Source organism: Anser anser (assembly GCF_964211835.1).
Source record: "Anser anser genome assembly, chromosome: 3".
Taxonomy (NCBI): domain Eukaryota; kingdom Metazoa; phylum Chordata; class Aves; order Anseriformes; family Anatidae; genus Anser; species Anser anser.
In genome coordinates, this window is record NC_139722.1 from 57,264,974 (window position 1) to 57,289,551 (window position 24,578).

General features: G+C 37.7%; 1 protein-coding gene across 12 annotated transcripts in view; it reads left to right on the plus strand.

Moving 5' to 3' along the window:
- Positions 1-24,578, plus strand: part of TPD52L1 (TPD52 like 1) — a 54,228-nt gene that overhangs the window by 18,769 nt on the left and 10,881 nt on the right. For 11 of the 12 annotated variants that reach the window (XM_083828062.1, XM_083828063.1, XM_083828066.1 and 8 more), the window contains 3 exons: positions 1,192-1,307; positions 7,129-7,277; positions 18,174-18,275. In XM_083828062.1, coding sequence (XP_083684188.1) covers positions 1,192-1,307; positions 7,129-7,277; positions 18,174-18,275 — 367 coding nt within the window. Of the gene's footprint in view, positions 1-1,191; positions 1,308-7,128; positions 7,278-18,173; positions 18,276-18,544; positions 24,573-24,578 lie in introns of those variants that run through there. The other variant, XM_083828060.1, reaches the window with a different exon arrangement.

Sequence of the window (24,578 nt, forward strand, 5' to 3'; positions counted from 1 at the left end):
TTGCTGCTTGTAACCTCTACTCCCTAATGTCAAAACTTAGTTAAATTCTAATCTCTGTGGAAAAGAGTATACAGACCTCTGTGGAGGCCTAAAATAAGTTGGTCTCTCCTGTATTAAAGAGCATACAGATGTCAGGAGTCATCTGAGATGGCTGGTTAGCCAGCTGAAGGACTGAAATATAGGGAAAAGTGCTGTTTGAGATGTAGCCAGGAGGAAAACTTTCTTCTACAACAGAAACAGATTAAGAACTTCAAAACAAATTCTAAAGGAGAGAGAATGTTTTCTGTTATGTTTTGCATTGTTTTGTTCGCAGACAATGAAGAATGAGAGTCTGCTATTGAGTGAGATCCCAGCTGCCACTCTTCTCTTCACTGAGTGTTTGGGAGACAGGTTATATTGTGGTTCTTCTGAATGTAATATACCAGTTCCAGGTCTCACAGACGTTTTATGTGAATAGTTTGGTTATCGTACGTACTGATGCTCATCTTGGGACACACAGAAGAAGGTGGTGACTGGAGATATAGTATAATTATTCTCCCTTTACAGGTTTAGATGAGGAATCAAGGTATGTTTCTCTCTAACATTTAGAAATTTGCAAGCAGGAGGTATGGCGTTTCCTTCTGCAGACTGTGTCCATCTGCAAGGTTCTCAAATTGTTGCAGAGGTATTCCTAAAGTAAATCATGGTTGGTAATATACTTCCTATATTGCTCAATGTGCTATTGGCACTTTTCACATCAGTGATCCGCATTAATCAACTTCCTTTTTTTGAAGAAAACCAGTGCTTTTTAGTTACAGTTTTGTTTGGGGTTGGTTGGTTGGTTTAGTTTTTGCTTTTTTTTTTGTTTGTTTGTTTTTTGTTTGTTTGTTTGTTTTGCTGTGTTGTTAGAAAAAAAAAATCTTGCTATGGACTAGTGAGATCCAAGGTGATTGCCTTCTTGGAATGAGTGGTGCTTTAACGTATTAAATTGCTTTTATATAGCAGTTACCATCTAATACTTCAAATTGTTTTTCAAAAGTAAGGAGAAACAGAATCCACATGACCTTTAGCAGGAAAGCGTTGTTTTGTTGTTCACTTTTTTTTTTTCCTAGTGGGTGAATATTACATCATTCTTTGATTTTAGAGGATGACAATATTACAGCTGAAATAACTGATAGCAGCTGTCTTAACTTTTTAACTCTTTACTTTAAGGTCTGTTGGAAACCCAGGCTTTGAATGAGGCAGATGAAGACATGGTCACTGATGTTGATTTCACCAATATGATCTCTGAAGAAGAAAAAGAAGAGTTAAAAATTGAGCTGGCCAAGGTAATGAATTTGGATTTCTGTGAGTATTAATGTTTCTACTTCCTTTAACTGAAATATATTCATTGTAGGGTGAAGTACACATCATAAAAATTGTTCTTCCTTTAAGTAGAACTATTCTGGGCTACAATGATGTGAAACAATTCTTTTCCTTAGATATTTTTGGAATGTTAGCTATCTTTTACCTGATGATTATAAAGTTAAATATGCCATTTTAGTCAACAAAAGCCATTTGTCTTTATTTATAAACCTTCTTCTACAAAGACTGAAAGGTGTTCCTCTTATCAGATCCATGAAATTGTTGTTATGGTGGTGTGACACCTGATAGAAAAGATTCTTTGTATGGTGCTCAAAGGAAAAGCTGATGATGATGGTTACAGACAAGACTGATGATGATTGGCGTAGCAATTTCACTACGATTCTGTTTTCTTCATCACTGATGCATCTGGAGACGGTTGCAATTTTGATTTGCATTTATTGTTTGCCTAATTAAAGAACTTCAGGACACTGTGAAAAAGTTTAAAAATAGTACTTAATAAAAAAATAACGGGAGAAAAAAGGTGTGAACTCTGTGGTCTTTTGATTACAAAGGTTAAGGTGATTGTCTAGATTCAGCTTATGATGAGAGAGTGCTCTGTGAAGTGTTTGCTGCTATTGCACGTGGAAAGGAATCATCCAGAAGACAGCTCTTTTACTGAGAATAGTTCCTGTATTTTGTATGACAGAAATATTTAAATTACTGTTAAGTCATAATATTAAATACTCTAAGTCATATTCCTAGTGACTCTCAAGTCATTTACCTTTGGTGCTTATTTAGGATTTTCTAGTGAAACAAAAAAAACAAAAGATTTTTTTTCACTTTAATGTTACATTGATCCTTGTTTCTGAGTTGCTAGTTACTTTTTACTACTTTGCTGATCCTGTTACTTCAGTAAATTACAAGAGGAAGCTGAAATTTTATGTACTCAGTTCATCACATAGCAATGAGGTAGGAGTTGCCATGCTCATTATTGGCCTTTTGTCAGGATGAGAGGCACTGGGCACAAACTGGAACACAGGAGGTTCTGTCTGAATATCAGAAAGAATTTCTTTAACTGGTGGGTGACTGAGCACTGGCATAGGTTGCCTATACAGGCTGTGGAGCTTCCCTCCTTGGAGATCTTCAAAAGCCACCAGGACATGGTCCTGGGTAACCTTCTCTGGGTGGCCCTGCTTGAGCTGAGGGGGCAAGGGGGGGCTGAACCAGTTGACCTCCAGAGGTCCCTTGCAACCTTAACCCTTCTTTTATTTTCTTCCCTTTTCTGAAAGGGACAGATGAGGTATATTAGAGAAGCAAGGAAGAAAAAACACTTCCTGCAGACATCTGAGAAAGATATGCTTCTCTCAAGGGAACTTGTCTCTAGCGTTTCTAGTTATATCTTGTGCATGCAGATTCCTGTGGGAGCTGAGAGTTCTCAATGGCTCATGATAGAAATGCTTTAATTTCTGTACCAACATACAAGTGAGAGATTGCCTTTCAAATATTTTTATCTTGGCTGACCTAGAATTTTTTTTTTGAATTTGCTCACAACAGTTTACTGGCATGCGACTTACGCTTAAAAACAAAATAAAACCAATAATTATGCTAAGAAAGGTTTGGAAACTTCAACTTAGTGAACAAAGTCTATATTTAAGTGAGGCTTATGATTCTTAGGAAAGACTTACAAATACTGGTAAGACTCTTTCCGAAAGAAACCTCTGTGGCAACTGGATAATGTTTCCTTTTGAAAAGCTGCTTGTCATTACTTTCAAGCCCTGAGCTACCACTACCAGTGGTAGTTTTGTTTTCTTCCATATCCTTATATGTTGGATAAGACTGTCTTTTTGAACCTGTGGGATCACCCTTTCCTTGTATTGCTCTGAAAGGTCCAAATCTTCCTTAATGCTGCAATCACTTAATATTTGATACAATAGAGAGCTGTTGTGCTTGTATTTAAACAGCAAAATAAGCATCTGTGTTGTCTATCTGCTGTATATATTCTCTGTATTTTACCCCTAGTTCCCTTTCCTCCCTGGCATGAGGAGGGGAACTAAAACTACTGTTTTTCTGACAGGTTTCTTGTGTCCTCTTTTCTTCTGCTAGTAGTCTTTTTGTACTGGAAGCTTTTCAGAGCACGGACTAACTCAGTTCTTGTATTTGTAGTGTGGCTAATACAGCAGGGTTCTGACTCTAATCGGGCTTTGGCATTTCTACAATACAAGTAAAATGAATACCTGTTGTAGGAACTTATAACAAGCATGTGAATTAATGAAGGTCAGCCTGGCACTTCAGAATAATAGCAGAAAATTGTAGACCAAAAATTTTATGTAAGGCCAAATGCTTGATTGCAGAACAGATTTTTCTTTTCCTCCCTTGGTGTTAGGAGTGTGGTGCAGTGACCCCTGACCCATGACAAGGGCTGAGATTTTGAGTTATTCCACTTACTGCTGTCTGTAAATAAATCTTTCCATTTATCATTCATCTCCAGCTACTTGTTTCTGCCCCTTGTGCTGCACAGGTATTTGTGCACCTCTTGTCAATGGATATAGGAACTGATGTGACTGAAAACAGCAGCTCTTATTTCTAGTCTGATGGCCTTTACATAGTTCAGTTTCCTCTGATGAGGAGGGCTGTGCAAATGCCCAGAACAAGATACTACACATTGGGTGGTAGTGTGGTAGGAAAAAAGGATGCTTAGTCTAACTTAGAAATACATGATTAATTATGCTGTCTTGTGTTTTCTGCTGGGGCCCCTTAATATTTAATCATTTACTGCCTTGATTGTTAAAACTAGCATAATAAATATTCAGCTTACTGTTCAACTTAGCATTCAAGCCTTTCATCTGTATTCTTACAAACAGTAGCTGAATCTTTCCACCTCTACATTTTACATAGTACTATGTATGTTTCACAATACAGATAATGCTAATTTACATAATTCCTTATTAATAGCAGTTTATCCAAAATGTTCTGTTTTACTGCCTGAGTACTTTTTTTGGAGCTGTTTTGTGAATGTCTACTTAAAAAAACGGGAAAGGGTATATGTTGGAAAATTAGTTGCTGTTTTTTCAGGCATTCCACCATCTTAAAAGGATGTTGAACTCCTTAAAATGTACAGAATTATAGAATCATTTAGGTTGGAAAAGACCTTCAAGATCATCAAGTTCAACCATCAACCTGACCTACCAAGTCCTATCAGCAAATAATTTGCCCTAAAATAATCAAGAAAGGCAAAACAAAGGAAAATGCTTTCTTGTGTTTCTGTGCTGAAATTCACTGTCTTCCTTCCATATTATTAGTCAGTTCCAGATTTCAGAGAGATGTCTGTTTTTGTGGATCTGTTCCTGAGATCAGACCTTTGTGTGATTTACATGTTACTCGTGTCAGCTACTCATGGGAACTGTAATTTCTTAGGTGGTCAACTCTTTTTGTTTTTATGCATGATCAATACAATAATACAGGAAAGGAAAAACAGTAATAAACTGTGTTTCTTAAGACCACAAAAAGAGAGAAGGGAACATTGTCCCCATAGGATGCATCTGTATTCTTCTGATTGTTGCACTTAGAAAGAAGGAAAGCGTAAGGACTAGAAGCTTGTGTTTCTGTTGACTTCAGCCCTGTTTTCATAATACAACCTGCGTTTATAGTAATGGACTTTTCAAAAGTGCCTAAACAGGTGATTCCTGACTTCCATGGGAGTTAGGTATGTAACCTGCTTAAATGCTTTCAAGATCCCACTATACCTCCCTAATCCTTTCTACCTACTTCTGTTTTCAATCACTAATATCTGAGCACTTCAGGGAGGCCTTGTGTCCACCATTAGTTTAAAATGATGGAACTTGAGGAGGGTTTTGTCAGTTTTAAACCAGTCTCCAATCTCTACAGGAAAATAATTTGTTATCTTTAATACCATCAAAAATGTTAATGGTTGCTCCACTGAGCACAGGGTTAATGCTTGCGTAGGGCTTTACAGCTTTGTGTGTCTATTCAAGTGAACAGATGGAAGGATATTTTAATAGAAACCTTCAAATGTTTACATATCCAGGCACCTACTGATCAGCCTAGTGCTACCCCAAATGGAAAGCATTAATGTTAAATTCTTTAACAGTGTTACTCAGGCAAACTTGTGAGAAACAAACAAAGGGAGTTGCAAACTGCCATCTTCGGTGTGCTGAAATTTGTGATTTCTCCTTTCTGTAAGAATTTTTACCAGTTATCCTCTCAGAATGGAAACTCATGCTGCCTTCTTGACAGCATTTCATTTGCAGGTTAGGGATATAATGGAGCATAATGGATATGGGGAAAGGATAAAGCAATTTTTGGTTGTTTGGTATTCTATCAGTGAAGTGTTGGCCTTACAAGACTTGGTGTATGCTGCTATCTGGTTTGCTGAGGTTATGATTTTGCTTTGTGTTCATAGTCTTGCTGCTTAATTTTCCTGAGCTCCTTGAATAATTTAGATAGCAGGTAGTGACAAAGGAGAAACTGATAGCTGGTGAACTAAAGGGTGAGATTTTTCAAAGGACAATGAGTTTGCAGCCAGTTTTACAGGGAAGCAGAATGCATGAGTGTGTAAGATAAAAATAATGCTGGTATTGACATCCTAAATATAGCCCTGGAGGTCACAACTGATTCTACTGCTGCTTGCCTCATTCATTCCCTGCAGCCTATGGAGTTAAATCACAGGAAAACTGTCATTCCAGGGAACTTAACATAAGGTAATCAGACACGTTACCATATGTTCTCCTATTAACACATGGAGGAAGGAGCACAGTTGGTAAGGGAACTTAAAAACCTGAAGTGAAAGGCAGCTGCTCTCATGTCACTTACCCTTGTTAACTTCAGTACCTCTGAGTGCTGCTTGCACAATTGGCTTAGGAGGCTTCCTAACGAAGAATTCAAACCTGTGCTCGCAGGAGTGCTGTCCAAGGGATAAACATCCTGAGTCAATGGCTGACTGTTTCAGTGGTCCCTTTTCTTAGTCAAGTGTTCTGGTCATTGCCATGCTAAAGCTCAGTTTTGGTTTAAATATGATTGAAATAACATCCACTGCAGGGAGAATTGTTTGGATTGTATGTCATCTTTACAACTTGAATTTACGTGGTTTGGTTAATGACTAGGAGCTCTGAAAACATTAATTTGTTGTGTTTTTTGAATGATTCTATACTTCAGGTAGTGCCTTTACATTAACAGTCTGCCTGCTATTTATTTTTATTTTCAAGTATGTAAGCCTAACCTATAGGGATAAAACGTGATACTTTTAACTCATGTGGTATAATATGATTTATTTTAACCTGCTCCTATGAATTTGTATCAATTTTTATATAAGTGTGCAAGACTTAAAAAAAAAAAAAAGTGCAAATTTGAAGTTAAAAGCCTGTGCATTGAGAGACAGCTACCTGAATTATTCAGTCTTCTTTTGTCTTGCTGATTCCCATTCTACTTGTGAATGAAAAGCTGATGTTCAAGACTCCTGATGCTCCTAAGGCAGATCTTGGTCAAGCTGCTGAATAGTGAATTCCTGACTGGAGAATTCTCTCTGTCTTAAGAGGTGCACGAGTACAATAGTGCACATGGGTGGCACAGTTAGAGTAAGTTACTCAGAGCAGTAGTGTCAAACATGATCTGGATGTTTTTGCTCTACACAAGCTCTTAAATCTCTGCCTCTCTAGTCATCTACAAAAATAAAATAAATAATAAAACAAGTTTGTGTGAGACTCATTTAATCTCCTGGCATAGTGTTTATTGTGCTGTGAGAACAGGCTAACGTGTCTCTCCTTTCTCCTCCCTCTTTGTTTCTCTCAGCTAGAGGACGAAATTTCAACTTTGCGGCAAGTATTAGCAGCCAAAGAAAAGCACCTGGTTGAAATTAAACAAAAGCTTGGCATAAGCCTGATGAATGAACTGAAGCAGAACTTTAGCAAAAGCTGGCATGACATGCAGACAACTTCTGCGTGAGTACAGACTGCACAAATTCATTGTGATGTGCTGTGTAGCATGTTGGGGGTATTGCTTTGATGAGCCCTGGTATGAAATGTATCAATAGGAATACCTGCCAGAGGGAGTAGATGACAGGGACAAATATGTCAGGCTTCTCAGACCAAGGAGACCTGAAAAAAACAAACCTTCCACAGCAGCAACATGCTTTGCTACTGTGTCACACCTCACCCTTGCAAAATCACAGCAAACTGAAACTCTTATGGAACTGAGAAGGTCATCTGCATGTCCCATGACACGTTCCTACAGAGTCCTTACTAAGGAGAGAAAGAATCCTTCTTGATCTGTGTGTTATATTTTTTGAACTTCCAAGACAGACAACATAAAAGAAAGACTACTAAAATATTAGCAACTATTAAAAAAAAAAAAAACAGTACCATCATCTGAATTCTAAAGAATAACTGACAGAATCAGTTGATGTATGACTGTTGAATTCCTGATTTTGTAGGTCCAAAAGAAACAACAAAATAGATCTTGGGGTAACTGTGCTATCTTTGAGGTTTTATTAAGTCCTATGTATATCAAGTTTTTTGTTATTTGCCAGCATTGTGTTCTTTGGTAAGCTGCATATCCCAGCCTCGGTTTACCACTGTGCAGTGTGGGTAACTAGTCCACAAGAGTTCAATGAAACTCGTCTTGTATGTGTAAGCAGCTTTAGGTTCCCAGGGTGAAAGGTAATGTAGAAATGTGAATTGTTACTTCACTGCTGCTGTTGAAATGCTTTTAACTTGATTTTTTTTCTTCTAGAACAAGACCAATTATACTGTGGCAGTCTGTGGTCTAACCCAGTTACTGCCTTCCAGGAAGGTGCATTTGAAAAAAGTCTGAAATCTTGGGTGAGGAAGCTGGGGAGGGATGTTATTTGAGTTGCATCTTGCTGCCAAGAACTCTTAGCACAAACCTTTTGTCTAGGTTAAAGAAGGAGTTAAAAATACACATATGGAAATAGTGATAAGACCTGTCCTGAATCTTACAAAAAAGTGTTTGAGCCTGGAATAGGTAGTGTTTTTTCTAAGCTTCAAACACGTTCTGTTCTGTGTCAATTATGTAAAAGCTGATTGAGAAATAGAGCGTCACTGAGAGAGATGACAAATAAAACTGTGAATTCCGAAGCTGCAAGAAGGCCGTGATAATTACTGAGGGGTTGGTCTCAGCTAGTACTGATCTTTATACTTATAAATATGAAAACACCATATTCTATATTCCTCTAAAACTTTTTTTTGGTCCAAATTAATAACAACATTGGTAGAAAGAAGAACTTAACTTTCATGAAATGCTGTCTGAAAAGTTACTTTTTTTTTTTTAATTTTATTTTTTCGCAATTGACAGCTGGATTTGAGACTCTTAGGGAGAAGCAAGAGTGAGTTTCTCCACACCAGAGGTGAGCTGGGTGTCAACAGCAAGGCAGGTAGGGCAGTGGCACCACCCACAATGGAGCAGTCCCACAGGACCCAAAGAAAGAGAGCAGAGCAGGTCCAGTAATATTAAACTCGATTTAGCAGATAGCAGAATTTCAAAATTAAAAACTATAAATTTAAAATTTTTACCAAATTCTAAGACAACTTTTCATTTTCCCTTCACAGTGTTGACATTTTCCAGAAGGATAAAGAGACTTTAATAGACTTTATTAGTATGGTATCTGCTACTCTTTAAGATGAGCTTCAGAAACAACGAGCCAGTAGGTGCTCAGTGTCCACCTCAAGGCCACCAGTGTTTAGAACTGAGCAGGAGGAGTTCATCTGTGCCCTTGAAAATCCTGTTATCCATAGTTCAACTGCTCTGTAATTCTGACTGACACTTACTGTATAAATCATGGTAGTTCAGCATTCTTAAGAATAGATGTGTTAAGTAATAGAGGTGATTCATCGTTGTTACACCAAAATAGCAATGGGGTAGTGTTACTCACCAATATTCTCTGATTTAGTAAGGTTGAAAAGCTTGCTTTAAAAAATAAAAGTTCAAAATATTTACATTCCTTTATTTTAGGCTTCTAAATCCACAATTAGTCATTTTAAATTCCAAAGAGATGTGTTTTTAAGGAGGCTAGTTTTGCTTTCACTCAATCTTACTGGGTTTTGTTGTAGCTGTGCTTTTCTAGAAATTAAAACCACTTTTCTTTAATGGAGAGCTTTTCAAACCCACAAAGAACAATTAGGTGCCTTTTTTTTCCCCCTTAGTATTAATACTCTTTTAAAGCCCTCTATTTAGGGATGTATTCTTAGGGCTAAAGTGGACTTAGAGACTCAGTACCTAACTCAAAGGATGGATGCCACCTGGAATGACTGAATGTAAACTTGAGATCCTGATTATTTTTAAGCTTTTACAATTTAAAAGGTTGGCCAGGTAGTTTAAAAGTTAGCCTAAGTATGGTTGGTATGTACATGTCAGGAATTATCATTAAAGAATTCTGTTATGATTAAAAAGGTTAAAAAAAAAAAATTTGTTTTCATGCAAAGGAAAGACAGAGCTTGAGGTCAAGTAGACTAATGTCCTTCATTCAAGATTATGGCAGGCTCAGCATACAGTTCTGCACAAAGTCTGTTTCCCTGTCATTAATGCATGCTTTGGTGTATGCAAAAGCAATTCTAACCACCTCTAGTAAGACTTTGTATTTGCAAAAGTAATGTGCAGCTTCTCCTGTATTAAACCATTTTTTTTAATCAGCTTTGTTTTTCTCTAAAGAAAATCTGTAACGTTGTTTGCATTTTTCAGTCTTCTATGAAATATACATGGAAGTCATTCACTTATGATGTTGACCAGTATCATAATACATTTTTTATGCTCCTTGTTCTTCTGCTATTCTTCAATGCGCTGATATTTAGTATAACGCGTGTTAGGGCAGGTAGCAGGCTCAGCTGGTATGATTTCCCACACACAACTTTTTTAAAGATCAGGGTTTCAGTGAATAGAGGTGGGTGGATATTATGTTAGCTTCAAGCAATTCAGGTTTTTATTTATGTTTTAAACATAGATAATTCATTTATTTAGATGCTAGAAGAAGGATAATGTTAGCAGATTTCCAGGTTATTTATTTTAGCTTAAGGAGTCATTAAAAATATCTTTACAGTGATATTTAGAGACCACAACTGAGCTTTTCTAATTAACATTCTGCTACAAAGGAAAGGTTTTATCTAACCTAAATGCAGTGTGTTTACTTAGCTAAATATTTTTGATTGGTGGTGCTTCTATAAAGTTTTCACAGTGCTTTCTACCCTTTGGTACTTGAGATTTTCACTGTGTACCACATACAGATAAGATGACTGCTTCGAAGCTCAACTATTCCATGATTCTGTACAAAATTAGGTTAAATCTTTACAAAGGCAAAGTCTGGAGATTATTTAGTCCAACTCCCCCATTCAGAGCAGAGTGAACTAGAACAGGGTGCTCAGGACTATGTCCAGTCAAGTTCTGAACATATTCAAGGCTGGAGGCTCTACAGCCTCTCAGGGCAATCTATTCCAGTGTTTGATCACCCTTACTGTGAAGAACCGTTTTCTTATTTTTAAATTGGCCTTTCCCTACAGAAGCAGAATAAGGATCTCTTCTTCAACTACTCACTGAAAACTATATTTGCAAGCTTAGTTCTGCTGATAGGGAACCTGAGGACAACTGTATAGGTTTCCACAAATAGTGGGAACTCATGTTTTGTAATTCAAATTTCTGCCGGATGATAAGAAAATAGAAAGTAATAGTTACACTGCATGTGTTTTGGACTTAAAATCTACAGTACTTGGAGCCTCCATTAATATAACATTAAATATATAGCAATGTGTGCCAGAGGATCAGAATCTTCTCAGGAAGTTGGCTATAATTTGTGGGCAGCCACAGGCCTACTGTGACTTTTAAGAACTTGGTATACCGTGTTCCCACACACATGCTTGTTATGAGTGGTAGTAATGGAAATGTGGGTGTTCCTGTTCATTGCAATATGTAATCACCTTTTGACATTTTCTCCTCTAAATTTGCAAGTAAATGCACCGGTTGTGTAAGTGAAGAAATAGGCATGTTGGCTTTAGCAAGCGCGTTACCTGTGTGTGGGTGTGAACTATATGGAAATAAAGGGAGCCTCTAACTTCCAGTGGTTTTTGGTGTCTTTTGGGTCAGGCCTTTCAATGTTCGTGCCTTTTTCAAAGACATTGTTTTTTTGGCCATTTTTCTACATATACCTATTGCCTTGAACTTGGAAGGGAGCCATAATGGAAAGTAAGGTTGGAGAAGGGACTTCAGGAATTTAACATAATCTATTCTCATTGTCCCATTCCTGAAAACTATATGGCCATTTGTTTATGCCAGAAGCTTCAGCTAATGGAAATTCCGTAGTGACTTCAGGTGATCTGTTCCAGATCGTTGAATGTACTGCTAGTTTCTCAGAGAAAAATCCACTCTGATTATGGTTTTGACCCAGAAAACGTATACACATATATTGCAGATATCTGTAAATTTCTTATCTTACGATAAGAAGAGGAGGCATGAGTGTAAACTGGAATCTCTGAAATGACCAGGTTTTAAAATATCCAGGGGAAGGTCAAGGGAAAAAGGGATAGAAAAAAAATAAAGGAAGGGAAGGGAATGGAAAGGCAGAAATGAAAAGAAAAGGAAAAAACAGAAACAAAAGGAGAAGAAAGGAAAAGGGAGGCAGAGATACATTTAATCTGCATAGGTTTTTTTTTTTTTTGATGTAGTTTACAGTACAGAGCCCACAGACAGTATTACTGGCACAATTTAAGGTGCGATAAACTGTGAAATTTTGTCCTGGAATGTCCTGAGATCATCTGTGCTTAAGCCAACATATGGCTTTTCTACTCAGGTATTAACTGTATCAGAACTGCTTGTTTCTTCTCTCATTCTATGCTACACCACACAAGTAATGCCTTTCACAGTTGTATCTCCAGTGTTTTCCATGGTTTTGAAGACTACAGTGCAAGACAGCACAGACTATTTGTCACTGTTGCCTGGAATCTTTCCTGACCCATGACTCTTCCCCAGCCTGCTGAACAGCCAAATATTGTGTGCTGCACACAGATTTCTGGCTTGAGGCAGATTCCCTGTGGCCTGCAGAGGGTCGGTTCCCTCAGCTTTGCCCTTCTTCTCTCTATGTGAGAGGAACTACCTGGGGCATAGTTCCTTTGGCTGGTTTAGGCATATGCACCCATCCAAGTGCCAGCACAGTTTCGATTCTCAGCATATCTGGGAAAAGGAAGAATGTCTAAAAAATACATCTGTTGTTGTTTTTGAAGTTGGAATGAATTTCATGTGAGCAATTAAAGAAAGTAGACACTTCAGAGTGCATCTTGGAATATGAATGCTCTTAGAGAACGTTTTAAGTATATGTTATCTGTTATTCATATATGTATTTATTTCATTTGAGCATTAGAATTAATTAATACTGAGCTTCTCTTTCACAGAAAATTAACAGCAAAAGAGTTTTCTGGTTGAGTTTCTCAGAGACTTAGATGCTTTACGTTGATTCCAGAAAATAACATTCTTAAGCTGACTAATAGTTTGAAAAGAAAAAAGAAGCAAGCTCCATAGGACGTGGCTTGTGCCACCAGGCTCTGCTCTACAATATGGTTTTGTTGTTAATTGTTTGCATTTTGTTGCATCTTATGTAATCTTCATCACAGAAGTGGGTTTCACAAATGGATTAATTTTGCAAGCAAGCATTGATGGAGAAGAACAACGCTGAATGAAGATGTGCTAATTAGCTGTATGCGTTGTCATATTTTACAGAAGCTGATTTTAAAATCTTTATTATTCACTGTAGTAGGTCAAATATGCAGCTTGCCATGCAAAATATGAATATTATCTTTGTAGCCTACTTCTGTCATTAGGCCGTATATTGTGCTTATGAAGGAAGGTTAGATTTAACTCTGCCATGTAAAGGGCAGCTCTGTACTGAGCTGAGCTGAGATCAAATAGCATGCAGTACGATTATCCTGTCTTATCCTGCAGATGATGTTGGTCATTTAAACATCAAGTTCCCTGACCTCTCTATATGTTTGCTGTTTGGCTATATTTTATATGAAACACCATTTCATAAAAGCTAATGCAAGAAGGAAATAGTAATCTTCCTTAATTTGCTTTAAGTGGCTGTAAAAATGAGCCAGTGAGACTTGGTTGCCATAAGATAATATAACCTAAATGCCATATATGAAGCTGTCAGGTAAAAATGCTGTCAAAATATGCTGCAAGTCTGTTTTGTCAACAGTGTATGTAACAGTACTGGAGATGTGATGTATCTTAAAAGCTTCTTTTAAGTGTGTTGAGAAGAACATGTTGTCAGAATATAACTGTGCCATATCAATGTATTTTATGATAACTTCTAATAATATCAGTTTTATAGACATTTTCTATTTTAAAGGAATTCCTTATTTAAAAAAAAGACGTTATAATCGAAGTCAATGGATAAATTTTTTAGTTGAAAGTCATCTGAAAAAGGTAATATTTGAAATGATGAGTTTGATTTACAATTTTACAGTTGTGCCAGCAATTCACATATACCATATCCATTTAAACCTTTTTTGTCTACAAAATACACTGTAAGTATTAGTAAGTGCTAAATGAAAAGCATAAACCTGGATCCTTGTTAGTCACTATAACAAATTCTCCTGTGCTATGGAATATGTTTAGATGCCACAAAAACAGAGCAGATATTCCTACTCTAACTGCCTAAGTCAAGAGTCTCTTGTATCAAGTTAGCCTGTTTCTGCTTTTACTAATTCTACTGGGCATCTGGCATAATGTTATAAACTCATGACCCAGATAGTGACATTGTATGACTGTAAGAAAGAAAGGAATGGAGCCTGATGATGTATTTGTGTAAAATGCACCACACTGTGGGCTTGGTAGAAGGTGGTATTTCTGGAACCTCTGTGCCCTAAATTCACAGTATTCCAGTTCCTGCTGGAGCCTTTTTGACTTGTGGTTCAGAGTCATGAACTTTATTTTAGCCAATGATTCACTATTGAGATGCTTTTACCTTTCCTGATGATCTCAGTGATCAGTACTTGCCTAATGTTGGCCACTAACGGATGCCAAAAGGATGAGAATGTGAAGGTATTGTACATCACTTGGCACACCAGAGCAGTTGGTAGGAGGCCTTGAGAAAAGTCATACCTATAGCACTTTATTCCCTAGGATGAATGTCAGTAGTTCTTAACTGGAATAGCAAACTTCATTTCTACACTTAGAGGTTTCTGAAAATTATGCAAGCTGTTCAGTGTCTTAAAACAAAACTACAAACTGCTGTGTGTTACATGCAAATATGAAAATTGATGGCTCATATTATTAACGTTACATACAATTGAGAAGGTTCCCAGAGGTCAGAAAGGATATGATGGAGGTCACTGATACCGGTGTGGTGACAATGGGAGGGTACTGAATGAATGCTGTAAATACAATCTAGAAATAAAAATATCTAAACCTAATACTGTGCTGTATGGCAATACAGAGTATAACTAAATGCAGTAAGGCATTGTACTCTGGAAAGGTCATTAATTTATGAAGAAGACATGTTGATATGCATAATGGTGGAGAGGCAGGGATGGGGTGTTGATTCTTAAGCTAGTTATCTGCAAGGTCTACTAAGATGCAAGTTATCGTTTCTTGTCTCTGCTGGCAGGCATTACAAGTTGCACAGCATTTTTACCTATGTTGGTTTTGTTCCTTAAAGCTGTTCTTCAGCATTGCTGGTGGGGGAAGGCATGTCAAAGGTCATTTTTGCAAGTTGATGCTGAAAAAAGACCAGTTGCATAACAGTCTTAGCTGGATTTACACTGTTGTGTAACATCAAAAGTATTAGAAACATAAATGCAGTCTCCAGGTCTTTCTTGCTGGTAAAAATACTGGGGAGGACATTGCACTTAGGGGATTTACAGAGGAAATGCAAATCAGAGTCATTTCAGCCAATTCCCAGAAGGTATATTCTGACCAAAGTAATGTTAGAAATACGAAAGGGGCTCTACTGTTTCTCAGTTGAAGGGATGTCTGTCTGCTGTGTGGGGGCATTTGGGACTATTCTCTTAATGGTTTTACATGGTGTGAAGAACCTGCAGCACAAAGGCAGGACATGGAGATACCATCTCATAAAGCTAAGTATGCCCTTGCATAAAATGGAGTGTATTGAACAACAACAAAAAAAAACTCAGAATGAAGGCTGCAAAATACTTTACTATGTACAATCAGCCTGTACTTAAACAGTGTTTGTTCCTAGATATATTTTTTTATGATTATCAACTTCATTGAACATATATATAGAATTTTGCATATGCTTTTGTATGGCTAATGATATGGCTAGTGATATGGCTATCACTTTGATCTTGAAAATATTCTAATCCTTATTATGGCCCCGGTTCTCAGACCATCCCTGTGATGCTTTCTGATTTCTGACTCAGACCCCCCCATAAAAGGGTGGGGAGGTGACAGAGGAAGGGAAGTGTTGGGGGTAGATCTACTTATGCAAATGCAACTTAGGGTAAGAGTTCAACTTAATAAAAATTTGTCTGATAGTTAAAAACAGGCTTAAGATTTGAACTGAATATCAACACAGTAATTTGCAAAAAGATCCATGGTTCCTCTTGCCTGTCTTCTCGTAGTAGAACTAGCTGAGCCAATGGTCATCCCAAAGGCTGGGTATGTTTGGTTAGAGGTGGTGTGACCAGACTGGATGGAGCATAGGTGAAACGAGCTTTGCCCTGCTACCAAGGACCTTTTAGACCTGGAAGTCAAATCTTGGCCTTCATTTTTGTCATCAACAGAACTGTGCTGAATAGATTTGGAAACCTCTTTAGGAAGATGTTTAAAGGCATGTATGCAATAACGTGGGCGTTTTAACAAATGCCCATATATATGTATAAACTAGCAGGTAATGGAAAGGTGTTTTGTTTTTTTTAGTTATTCGCATAGGCAACACTTACGTTCGTAGTTCAAGTGAGGCATCATCAGCATCTTTTTTAGGGTCTCATTCCACTCTCTGAGATGAGAGTATGTCCACTGACATCAAGAAAATGACAGAGATTTAACCAGTCAAGCTAGAGAACGAGGCCTCAGTGAAATAAGAACATTGCAACCTTGCTGTGTCCTGTGAAAAACAGCAAGGCTGAGGAGAAAGGAGACCCAGTAAAAAACATCTCTTTGGTTTTGTTCGTGCTCTGCACCTGAAAAAGAGAAAACGGGCATAACCAGCGCTACTTCCTTTCTAATTACACTTTGTGCTCCCTCTGTTACTTTTGCAATGTTTTAGCCTTTGTTGCCATTCAGCATTAGTGGTTGAGATTAATTCAAGTCATCCAACAAACTCCTGGTTTCTGGAGATCTGGTACCCTCAGCTGCTTCCTTTAAGCTTCCGTTCTAGTCAGTGGAGACAGAGACGAGCACCTTCACAGATTGACACGTTTCATGTGGCAGTTTTAGAACTTGTTAGGCAGTCTTTAAGGTATTTTGGGGGTTAGGAACATAAAATCAAAGTATTTGTGCTGGGGAAAAAAATTGGTTGATAGAATTCTGTCTGAAAGAGTAAAGCATTACCTGGTATCTGCCTTCTAGCCCATGGTTTGTACAGCAGAGGCCTCACTGGTGGACTTCCAGCTGTAGGTACTACCAGGACTAAAAGGGCCTGACGTAAAATGTGATGTGCCTTATTGCAAATGTTAATCTTTTCTTATTTCTCCTCCTATCTCTACCAAGTTATATTGCATTCATATATCTAAAAGTTAGAAGAAAATACTCTGTTTCTGTTGCAAGAATTATGCAGTTGGATTTTTGTATTAATCTCTGGTGTATTTTGGTACACATTTGCAATCTTATGGAACTTGTTCAAAGGAGAAGTAGGACCAAAGGAGTTGTACTTCTGAATTTTTCATGATCGTTTCTGCAGTCCTTGTCTGCCAAGGTGCACCACAGTATACAAGCCTGATTGTAATAAGCTCTCCTTCTCTTACTAGGCCAGTACTTCTAATTATGAACTTGTCTGTGTCACTGCTCCCACTGCCAGATGATTTCCTTGGAAGGAAATCTCTGACATGTTCAGTTAGTTTACTGAGCAAAAAAAGGCATGTGTACAGAAAAGCTTGATTACTATGAGAACGCGACTTAACTATACTGAAGGATCTGTGTGGATTGGAGCATATAGTCCAAATCAGTAAATTAAGATGATTTTGTGTTTGAATGTATATGCTATGCATGAAATGAGTAACTTCAAAAAACAAATCAGTGATCGGTGCTATTTAGAATATGCATTCACTGTCTAGATTTTTTCATCTTTCTTTCTTTCCTAAAACCTTCTTCCTTTACGTTTAAAAAATAAAAAATATAAAGGTAGAATTGTAGCATATGGAAACAATTTTGATCTATGTTGTCTAATTTGAAATACCAATAAATAATTTTGAAGTGCATCTTTTAGATGTATCTAATGTGTATGTATGCATGGAAGAGCACGTATGTTAGTTGATTCTTTCTGTGCTTTAGAGTGCAGGTTGTGCCAGAAAGTCAGTGTCTGCTGAGAGAATGCTTATTTGATGTAAATTTACAGAAATTGTATCAAACAAGTATTCAACAAATCACTCCATTCTGCTTCTAACAGCTTGTGCTTACCCTCTCTGAAGATGTTATCTTCAAGGGGGACAGACAGGATGAAGGATTGCTCTGAAGAGTGCTTTGCTTGCATTAGGATTAAACTGCATTTACAAAGCTGTGCAGAAGTGGGCAACTTTGTAATTTGATTTGTACTACAGTTACTATTTTTCTTGAGTTTTTGATGGGTGGGACTTTAAGATGCAGAAATAAGGAAAAATAATAGCAGGGAATTATAGCCTTTCTTTTTAAAAACTTATTATTTCTGTTCTCTGTTTTTGTAGTTACAAGAAAACACACGAGACCCTGAGCCATGCAGGACATAAAGCAACAGCAGCTATCAGCAATGTAGGAACTGCTATCAGCAAGAAGTTCGGAGATATGAGGTACAAGGATCTGCTTCTTCTCTGTTCTTACTTTGACAGACTTGTTATGTTTTTTCTCCTCAGCTTTTCTTTTCCACCTACATTAGTGTTCTAAAGTTTCAAGTAGTTTGTAATTAAAGTAGTTTATAACATTAATTGTTCTGAACCAAAAAGAAGGGATAACGATGAATGAAGATATAATTTTAATTTTACAAGCTCAAGGAAATATACAAATAAAATACTAAATACTGCAGTTAGATCTTTATTAACCCTGTTTTATTCATACATAGATTCTGGAGACAAAAATCATCTGAAGAAAACAAGCTTGCCTTGGAGCTCTTCCTGGAAAGATAAATAATATTAAATAAATAAATAAATAAACATTTCAGACTATTTTATATCAGCTCTTTCAAGTGTACAAAAGATAAAACAAAAGTAGTACCACATCCTGAAGACGGGCTTTGTTACTTAGGAAACTCTTACTCCCTTGTCTTTTCTTTTTTTTTTCTTCTATCTGTTTCTCACTATCTGCATACTTTCCATATATTTGTTTCTAGGTGTTTTTAACTTTCAATGTTTTACTTATCTGAAAGGCATTTGATTATTGCCTTTGAGCTTCACTCTGATAGTCCAGGCCTCCTAAAATAGGAGGCAAATTTTTATTCTGTTTGTATAGGGGAAAAAAAAAAAAGAAAAAAAAGTGAAAATAACAGGAATTGAGGGGAATAATTCCCATTTAAGTACAACTTAAAAGCTGAGCTTTATATGTTGGTATATCTTTAAAAGTGTTCAATCTAAAGTTCCTCAAAATGAAAACATAAATGAAGAAATTGTACTCTGCAAATCAGCACGTAAGTTTTCAGCTTAATAGCAGCATTATAGAATTTCGTCTCAGGTGTTTCAGGGAATTTATTTTTTGTGATGAAATAAATGGACTTGAATAACTACAATATACTGTCTGAGCTGCAGAATTAGGGTCTCATTTATTAACAATAATGGTATATATTCACTTTTTGGTAATTCTCACTGTGTGAATCCATTTTACAGTATTTCAAATACTTTCTTGTTTTTTAATGCAAATGGATTTTTTACCACTCTCATTTTTACTTTGAATCTTCAGGAATCTTTAGAGTCACATCTGCCTCTTACATAGAGCTAAACACACCCTCTAGAGAATTATTGCTGTTTTTATAGGTGTAGGTGAAAAAAGGAAAAACTTCATCATGGTATGATCTGCTTTACAATGTCTTTTTCCACATTACAGTTTAAAATAGAAATCTATTGAGTGACTTACAACCAGTTTATGAACATAAGCTAAGAACTTTTTGACTTAATAAAGCTAGACAGATATTGATAGTATATGCCTAGGAAAGGTTATAAAAGTAAAAAAATGTGCAATTACATTTTCCTGGTACATTTGTTTGGCATCCAGCAATCTAAGCTGAAAATTTTCTGAAACAGAGGTGGAAGCTTTCATTTAAAAGTCTTTGACAGGTTGTTCTTCATAAACTTACTATTTATTTATTTAACTTGCAAGAGCTTTTGACATTCATAACACCTCATGTCCCTCCAGATTAACAGATAGTTATGTGATAAAGAGGTGTGTGAGGTGTGTTTATTCATTCATTCATTCCCTATTTTGAATCTACTTGGTCTTTACTTTGCCTTCTGGCTCTTCTATTGTGAGAAATATTGAAATATTGTAGTACTACTGCTGTCCTTCATGTCATTAACGATTCCCTGAGGTTTTATCATGTTGTTCAGTTCCCTCTTTCCAGGCTGAGGTTCCAGTTGCATGAGTTGTTTTCACAATACTGTTTTCTGCCTCTGTTTCTTCTTACTGCCTTCCCTTTTTTCACAGTTGTATTGTGTATTTTTGAGAAATTCATGATGAGAAGTGGCATGTGGCACACATCTATTCTGTTTTGTCTTGTGCTCTTCCTAACACTTCCTCATATAACAAAGACAAGGCCAATGCTCAGTGAACAGGTTCTGCTGCTGCTTCAATGCTTTGGATCCTACAGCAGTGCTCAAAGAGTTGGTGTGCAAATACCTAGAACACTGGTTCTTGGTGCTGGAGGGAAGGATGACTAACAACTTAGTACTTCTCAGGTCCTATTGCTTGTGCTTTGCATAGTATGTGAGATTTCTCCAAAGGCAGAAATGTTTTCACCATAATAAATGACATTTTTCCTTTAATATTTCCCTTAATGGCTGCTTTCTTTCACCTAGTTATCAATGCCAGCCCCTACCCCCATGGTGATCACACTTCTGACTAGCACATGGGAAGCAGATGGGTGGTATTTAACTCATTAGCCCTTTAGCCAAGGGCTCAAAGTAGAAGCTAAGTCCATAAATGTTTTGATTAATTGAGAAGCTTGTTTCTAGTAGCTTAATTTGATCAAAATGATTACCTTAAAACATTTTTCAGGAAAATTTGAACTTACTAGCACTGCCATTTTTTGTGGAAGCATGCTGTTTTTAGTTAGGTTTTCAATTATGAGAGCTTTCTTGACACATGGCAATGAAGAAGCAAGCAGTATAGCCAGTGTCCCCGTGTTACATAAAGCATGGCATGAACCGGACGTTCTACATCTGCTGAACAGCCTCAGTCTGGAGTAACGCTTTGTATGTTCACCCCGGTAATGAAACTGGTGGAAGATCTTGGTGCAGGTTCAGTTCTGTGAGGGGTCACACTGTAAATGTTATCACATAAATGGCCGTGTTTAAATTCTACTCCTCTCCCACTCCAGCGCTAGCCATGGTTGGAGGAATAAGCTGTAAGGAGGCACGCATCCTTTGTTTCATTGTTTGCTTTTTTGCTAATCCATACAATTTTATTTCAGTGATCATGCATATGGATTATCATGAACCCTTCCCTTAATGCTGGTTTAAACACACATCAGATTCTGGCTTAATTCTATTGTTTAGGCATTAAGGCTGATGCTCACCAGTGGCATCCAGATGCTAATCCCTGTTCTGCTTTTGTTCAGAATGGACACTTGAAACTGCTTTCTAAAATCCAGATGATCATCGTAATTCCTCATATGTTGAGAAGTCTGATGTGTTTGGCCTTTACCCCTGCCTGGGGTGGTGACAGTTTTGAAAGAGCTTACAGTCATTCTCATGCCATCAGGTTTTTTTCTTGCCTTCCACTCTCAGCTCTTATCATCTCTGTGAACATTTTCTGACATGGTTAAGGAAGACAAAGGAGAAGAGGGGAGTCCCAGGTCACTCATAGGGCAGCAATGTGGGCCTAGATCTCTAAGAAGCAGAGGTTACACATTTCAACATGTTATTACATTTCAACATGTCTCTTGCTGTGTTGAGCAGATGTGATATGTGGCTGAGGGTCTTTACCCCCAGCTCCTTTACATAATGGTGAACTTTGGATCTTGTCCTGCAATACTACTGAACTACTCTACAGCTGTCTGTGTGGGTCTAAGAGTTTCAGATCTGCTTATGGCTTATCTAGAAACAAGTCGTCATACCAAGTGGGAGAATTTCTGATTTTTTTTTTGTTTTCTTTTAAAGAAGAAAAAATAAATAAGGAAACTACATACATTACTACTATATGTACACTACCACTTACATTACTATCCAAGTAAATGCATTTAAAGACTAAGCTAACAAAGGCATGCATGCAGATTAGGATGTCAGCAGTTATACTGCTTATACATCCTTCATTCAGTTGTCTCATACATTCTCTTTAATTACATGATCACGCAGACCTCTTTCAAATTCGTTGCCTGAGATAAGCAAACTCTGAAAATGAATGAAGGTAATATAATTCCTCAGTGCTGCCAGCAGCTGAAAGGGACATGTGGAAGGAGACAGAGGACAGTCAGGAAGAGCTTGGTGGTGTGAATGAAGCAGATGAATGTGCCTCTCAGAGAAGACTGGAGCCAACAGAGAAAGCACAGGAGGTCCCAGAGGGGTGGAGGAAAGCAAAGTTCATCCCTCTGGAAAGGGACAAGGGAAGTTCTGGAAATGCAAACCAGATACTGGAGGAAAGAATTAACCTGTTGCCTTCTAAGCATCTAGAAGAAAGCACAATGACAAAAGCAAAAAAGGGTTTGTCAAGATTATTTTGAACTGGCACCACCTGTAGTAGAGGATGGAGTGGAGGCACAGGATAGTGTTACTGTTTTAGCAGGAAGAGGGCATAGGGAGCTGAAAATTACATTCAGGGAATAGGGAAGAGGTCTCATCATAATATAGGATTATGCAGGTATCTGTCCTGAGTCTGTTGCTCTTCAGCACTTTCACTACTGGTTTAGGTGATGGCATCATGTATGCACTTAACCCCAAGATGACTGCAGTGGGAGGGAATCCAGGCAACTTTAGACAGCAGGAGTAGAACTCAACATTAAATGCTGAAATAAAAACTGATGAAGGAAAGTAAGGTACTGTATTGACAGAGGGCAAAAAATCAAACACAGAGAAGGTGAGTACAGACCAGCCAGCTGGGCACTGGCTCTGCAGAAAAGGGCCTAGTACGTGCTAGGCTAGTGGCTTGCAAATGTGACACAATTCAATGTTGTCATGCTACTTTTGCTACTACAAACTTAATTCAAGCTTCCACAGGAGTGTTGCCTACAAGATTTGGGGGAGGATTGCTCTGCTCTGCTCAGTTCAGATAAGGTCTCAGCTGGAGTATCCAGGGCAGTGCAGGGTGTGCACGTGAACTGTAAGAAATGTGGAGAAATAACGCAGCAATATTCAGAGCTTCAGAAAATACAGCCAGGGACAGTGTGTGAATGAGTTGGCATAGAAAAATGGGACTGAATAAAGAAAGAAGAGGGAGAATGTAGTAATGTAGTAAGTTTTATGTGCAAGTTCAGGAAAACATTCAGCTATGAAACTGAGCAGTGGCACAGGTTACTTCTGAAGGCTGTGAAATCTCTCTCATTGGATGTTTTTAGAAGCAGGTTAGGCCAATATCTGTTGAAGATGGCTCAGGAATCATTAACCTGTTTTAGTGCTGTGGGAGCGGATGCTTGCTGTGCCTTTTCTTTGTGCATTTCCATCACCTAGGGGTGCTCCGGACACTTAAAAACTGTTGCTGAAGTCACTGAGAGCTAAATTCCCTGAAATATGTAGCTGTCATACACCAAGCTATCATCCTTAAACCTCAGTGTCTCTTAATATCCCCTCTAAAGGAGATGATGATATTATCTTGTTTCAAAATGTAATTTCCTAAGCATTTCTTTTGGTGACAGGTGAAACAGCTGTTTTCTCTCATTTCTACTGTCACTTGCCCCTTCAGTCATGCTGATTTTTAGAGTTCTGCAGTAACACAGACTCCCTTATCACATGGCTGTGCAAATATCTGTGTTAGCATGGAGCAGGGGGTGGCTGGTACTGGGAGGCAGCAGGTAGTAGAAGAAGGTTATGACTGGCAACAGTATTGCTGAAGCTGCTCTAGGCAGAAACGTGTTGTGGAGATAAATCCATATATGTATGAGAAGTGCATGTGTACATGGTGATGAGCCCTGTAAATACCTGTGAAGAAATCCGTGCTTTTCTTCAGAGCACGGTGTGAATAGTGTGCAGTAAATAATGCATCACACCACGCACTGGAAAAGGATGTGAAGAATAACTATTGAAGAATGTTCATTAAGCGTGTGCCACCTATCTGGCTCGCTGCATGAGGCAGGTGTTGCCTTGAAGTGGTCGTTAATTAAGGCTACATCAATAATACACTGATGAAGGAGAGGCTGTCTGCCTCATCATTTCTTGACTTTGGCACCTTAATGACATCCTTTAAATATTGCGTATCAGTGTGACTGTCCCAGTTCCGCTACCTTCATTAAGTTTCTTGTGAGCTGGAAAACAGTGTCGAAGTGTTTCAAGTACTAATTTAAACAAGGAAGAGGTATTTTAGAAAATGCAATTCTAGGAATTAAAAAGTTTTTTATTTTTTCGTTGTATCTATCTCAACTCAGATGATTAAAAAATGTAGAGGGAGGAGTGAGGAAGACATTTGCTGATGTACACGTAAATTTCCAGTTAGCCTGTACTTCCTCCTTAATGAGGGTAACGTAGGACTTTGAGAGGGAAACCAGTTAACGTTGATTAAATCTGATCTAATGAAGAGGATATACAACTGTGTGTAGTGAAGGAGTGTGTGAAAATTCTTGCCTTGAAGGAATCTGAACGGATCCACAGCCTAGTGTGATTTCCAGCAAGAAGATTTGGATGCAAATGATTTTCTTTTTCTCCTTGGGCAGTTTGGCATGCTACAGATACATATGTAAATTTTTGTTGCATTTTCATAATACTTCTAACTCTTGCTTTTCTTTTCTTGTGCATCTACCAAAG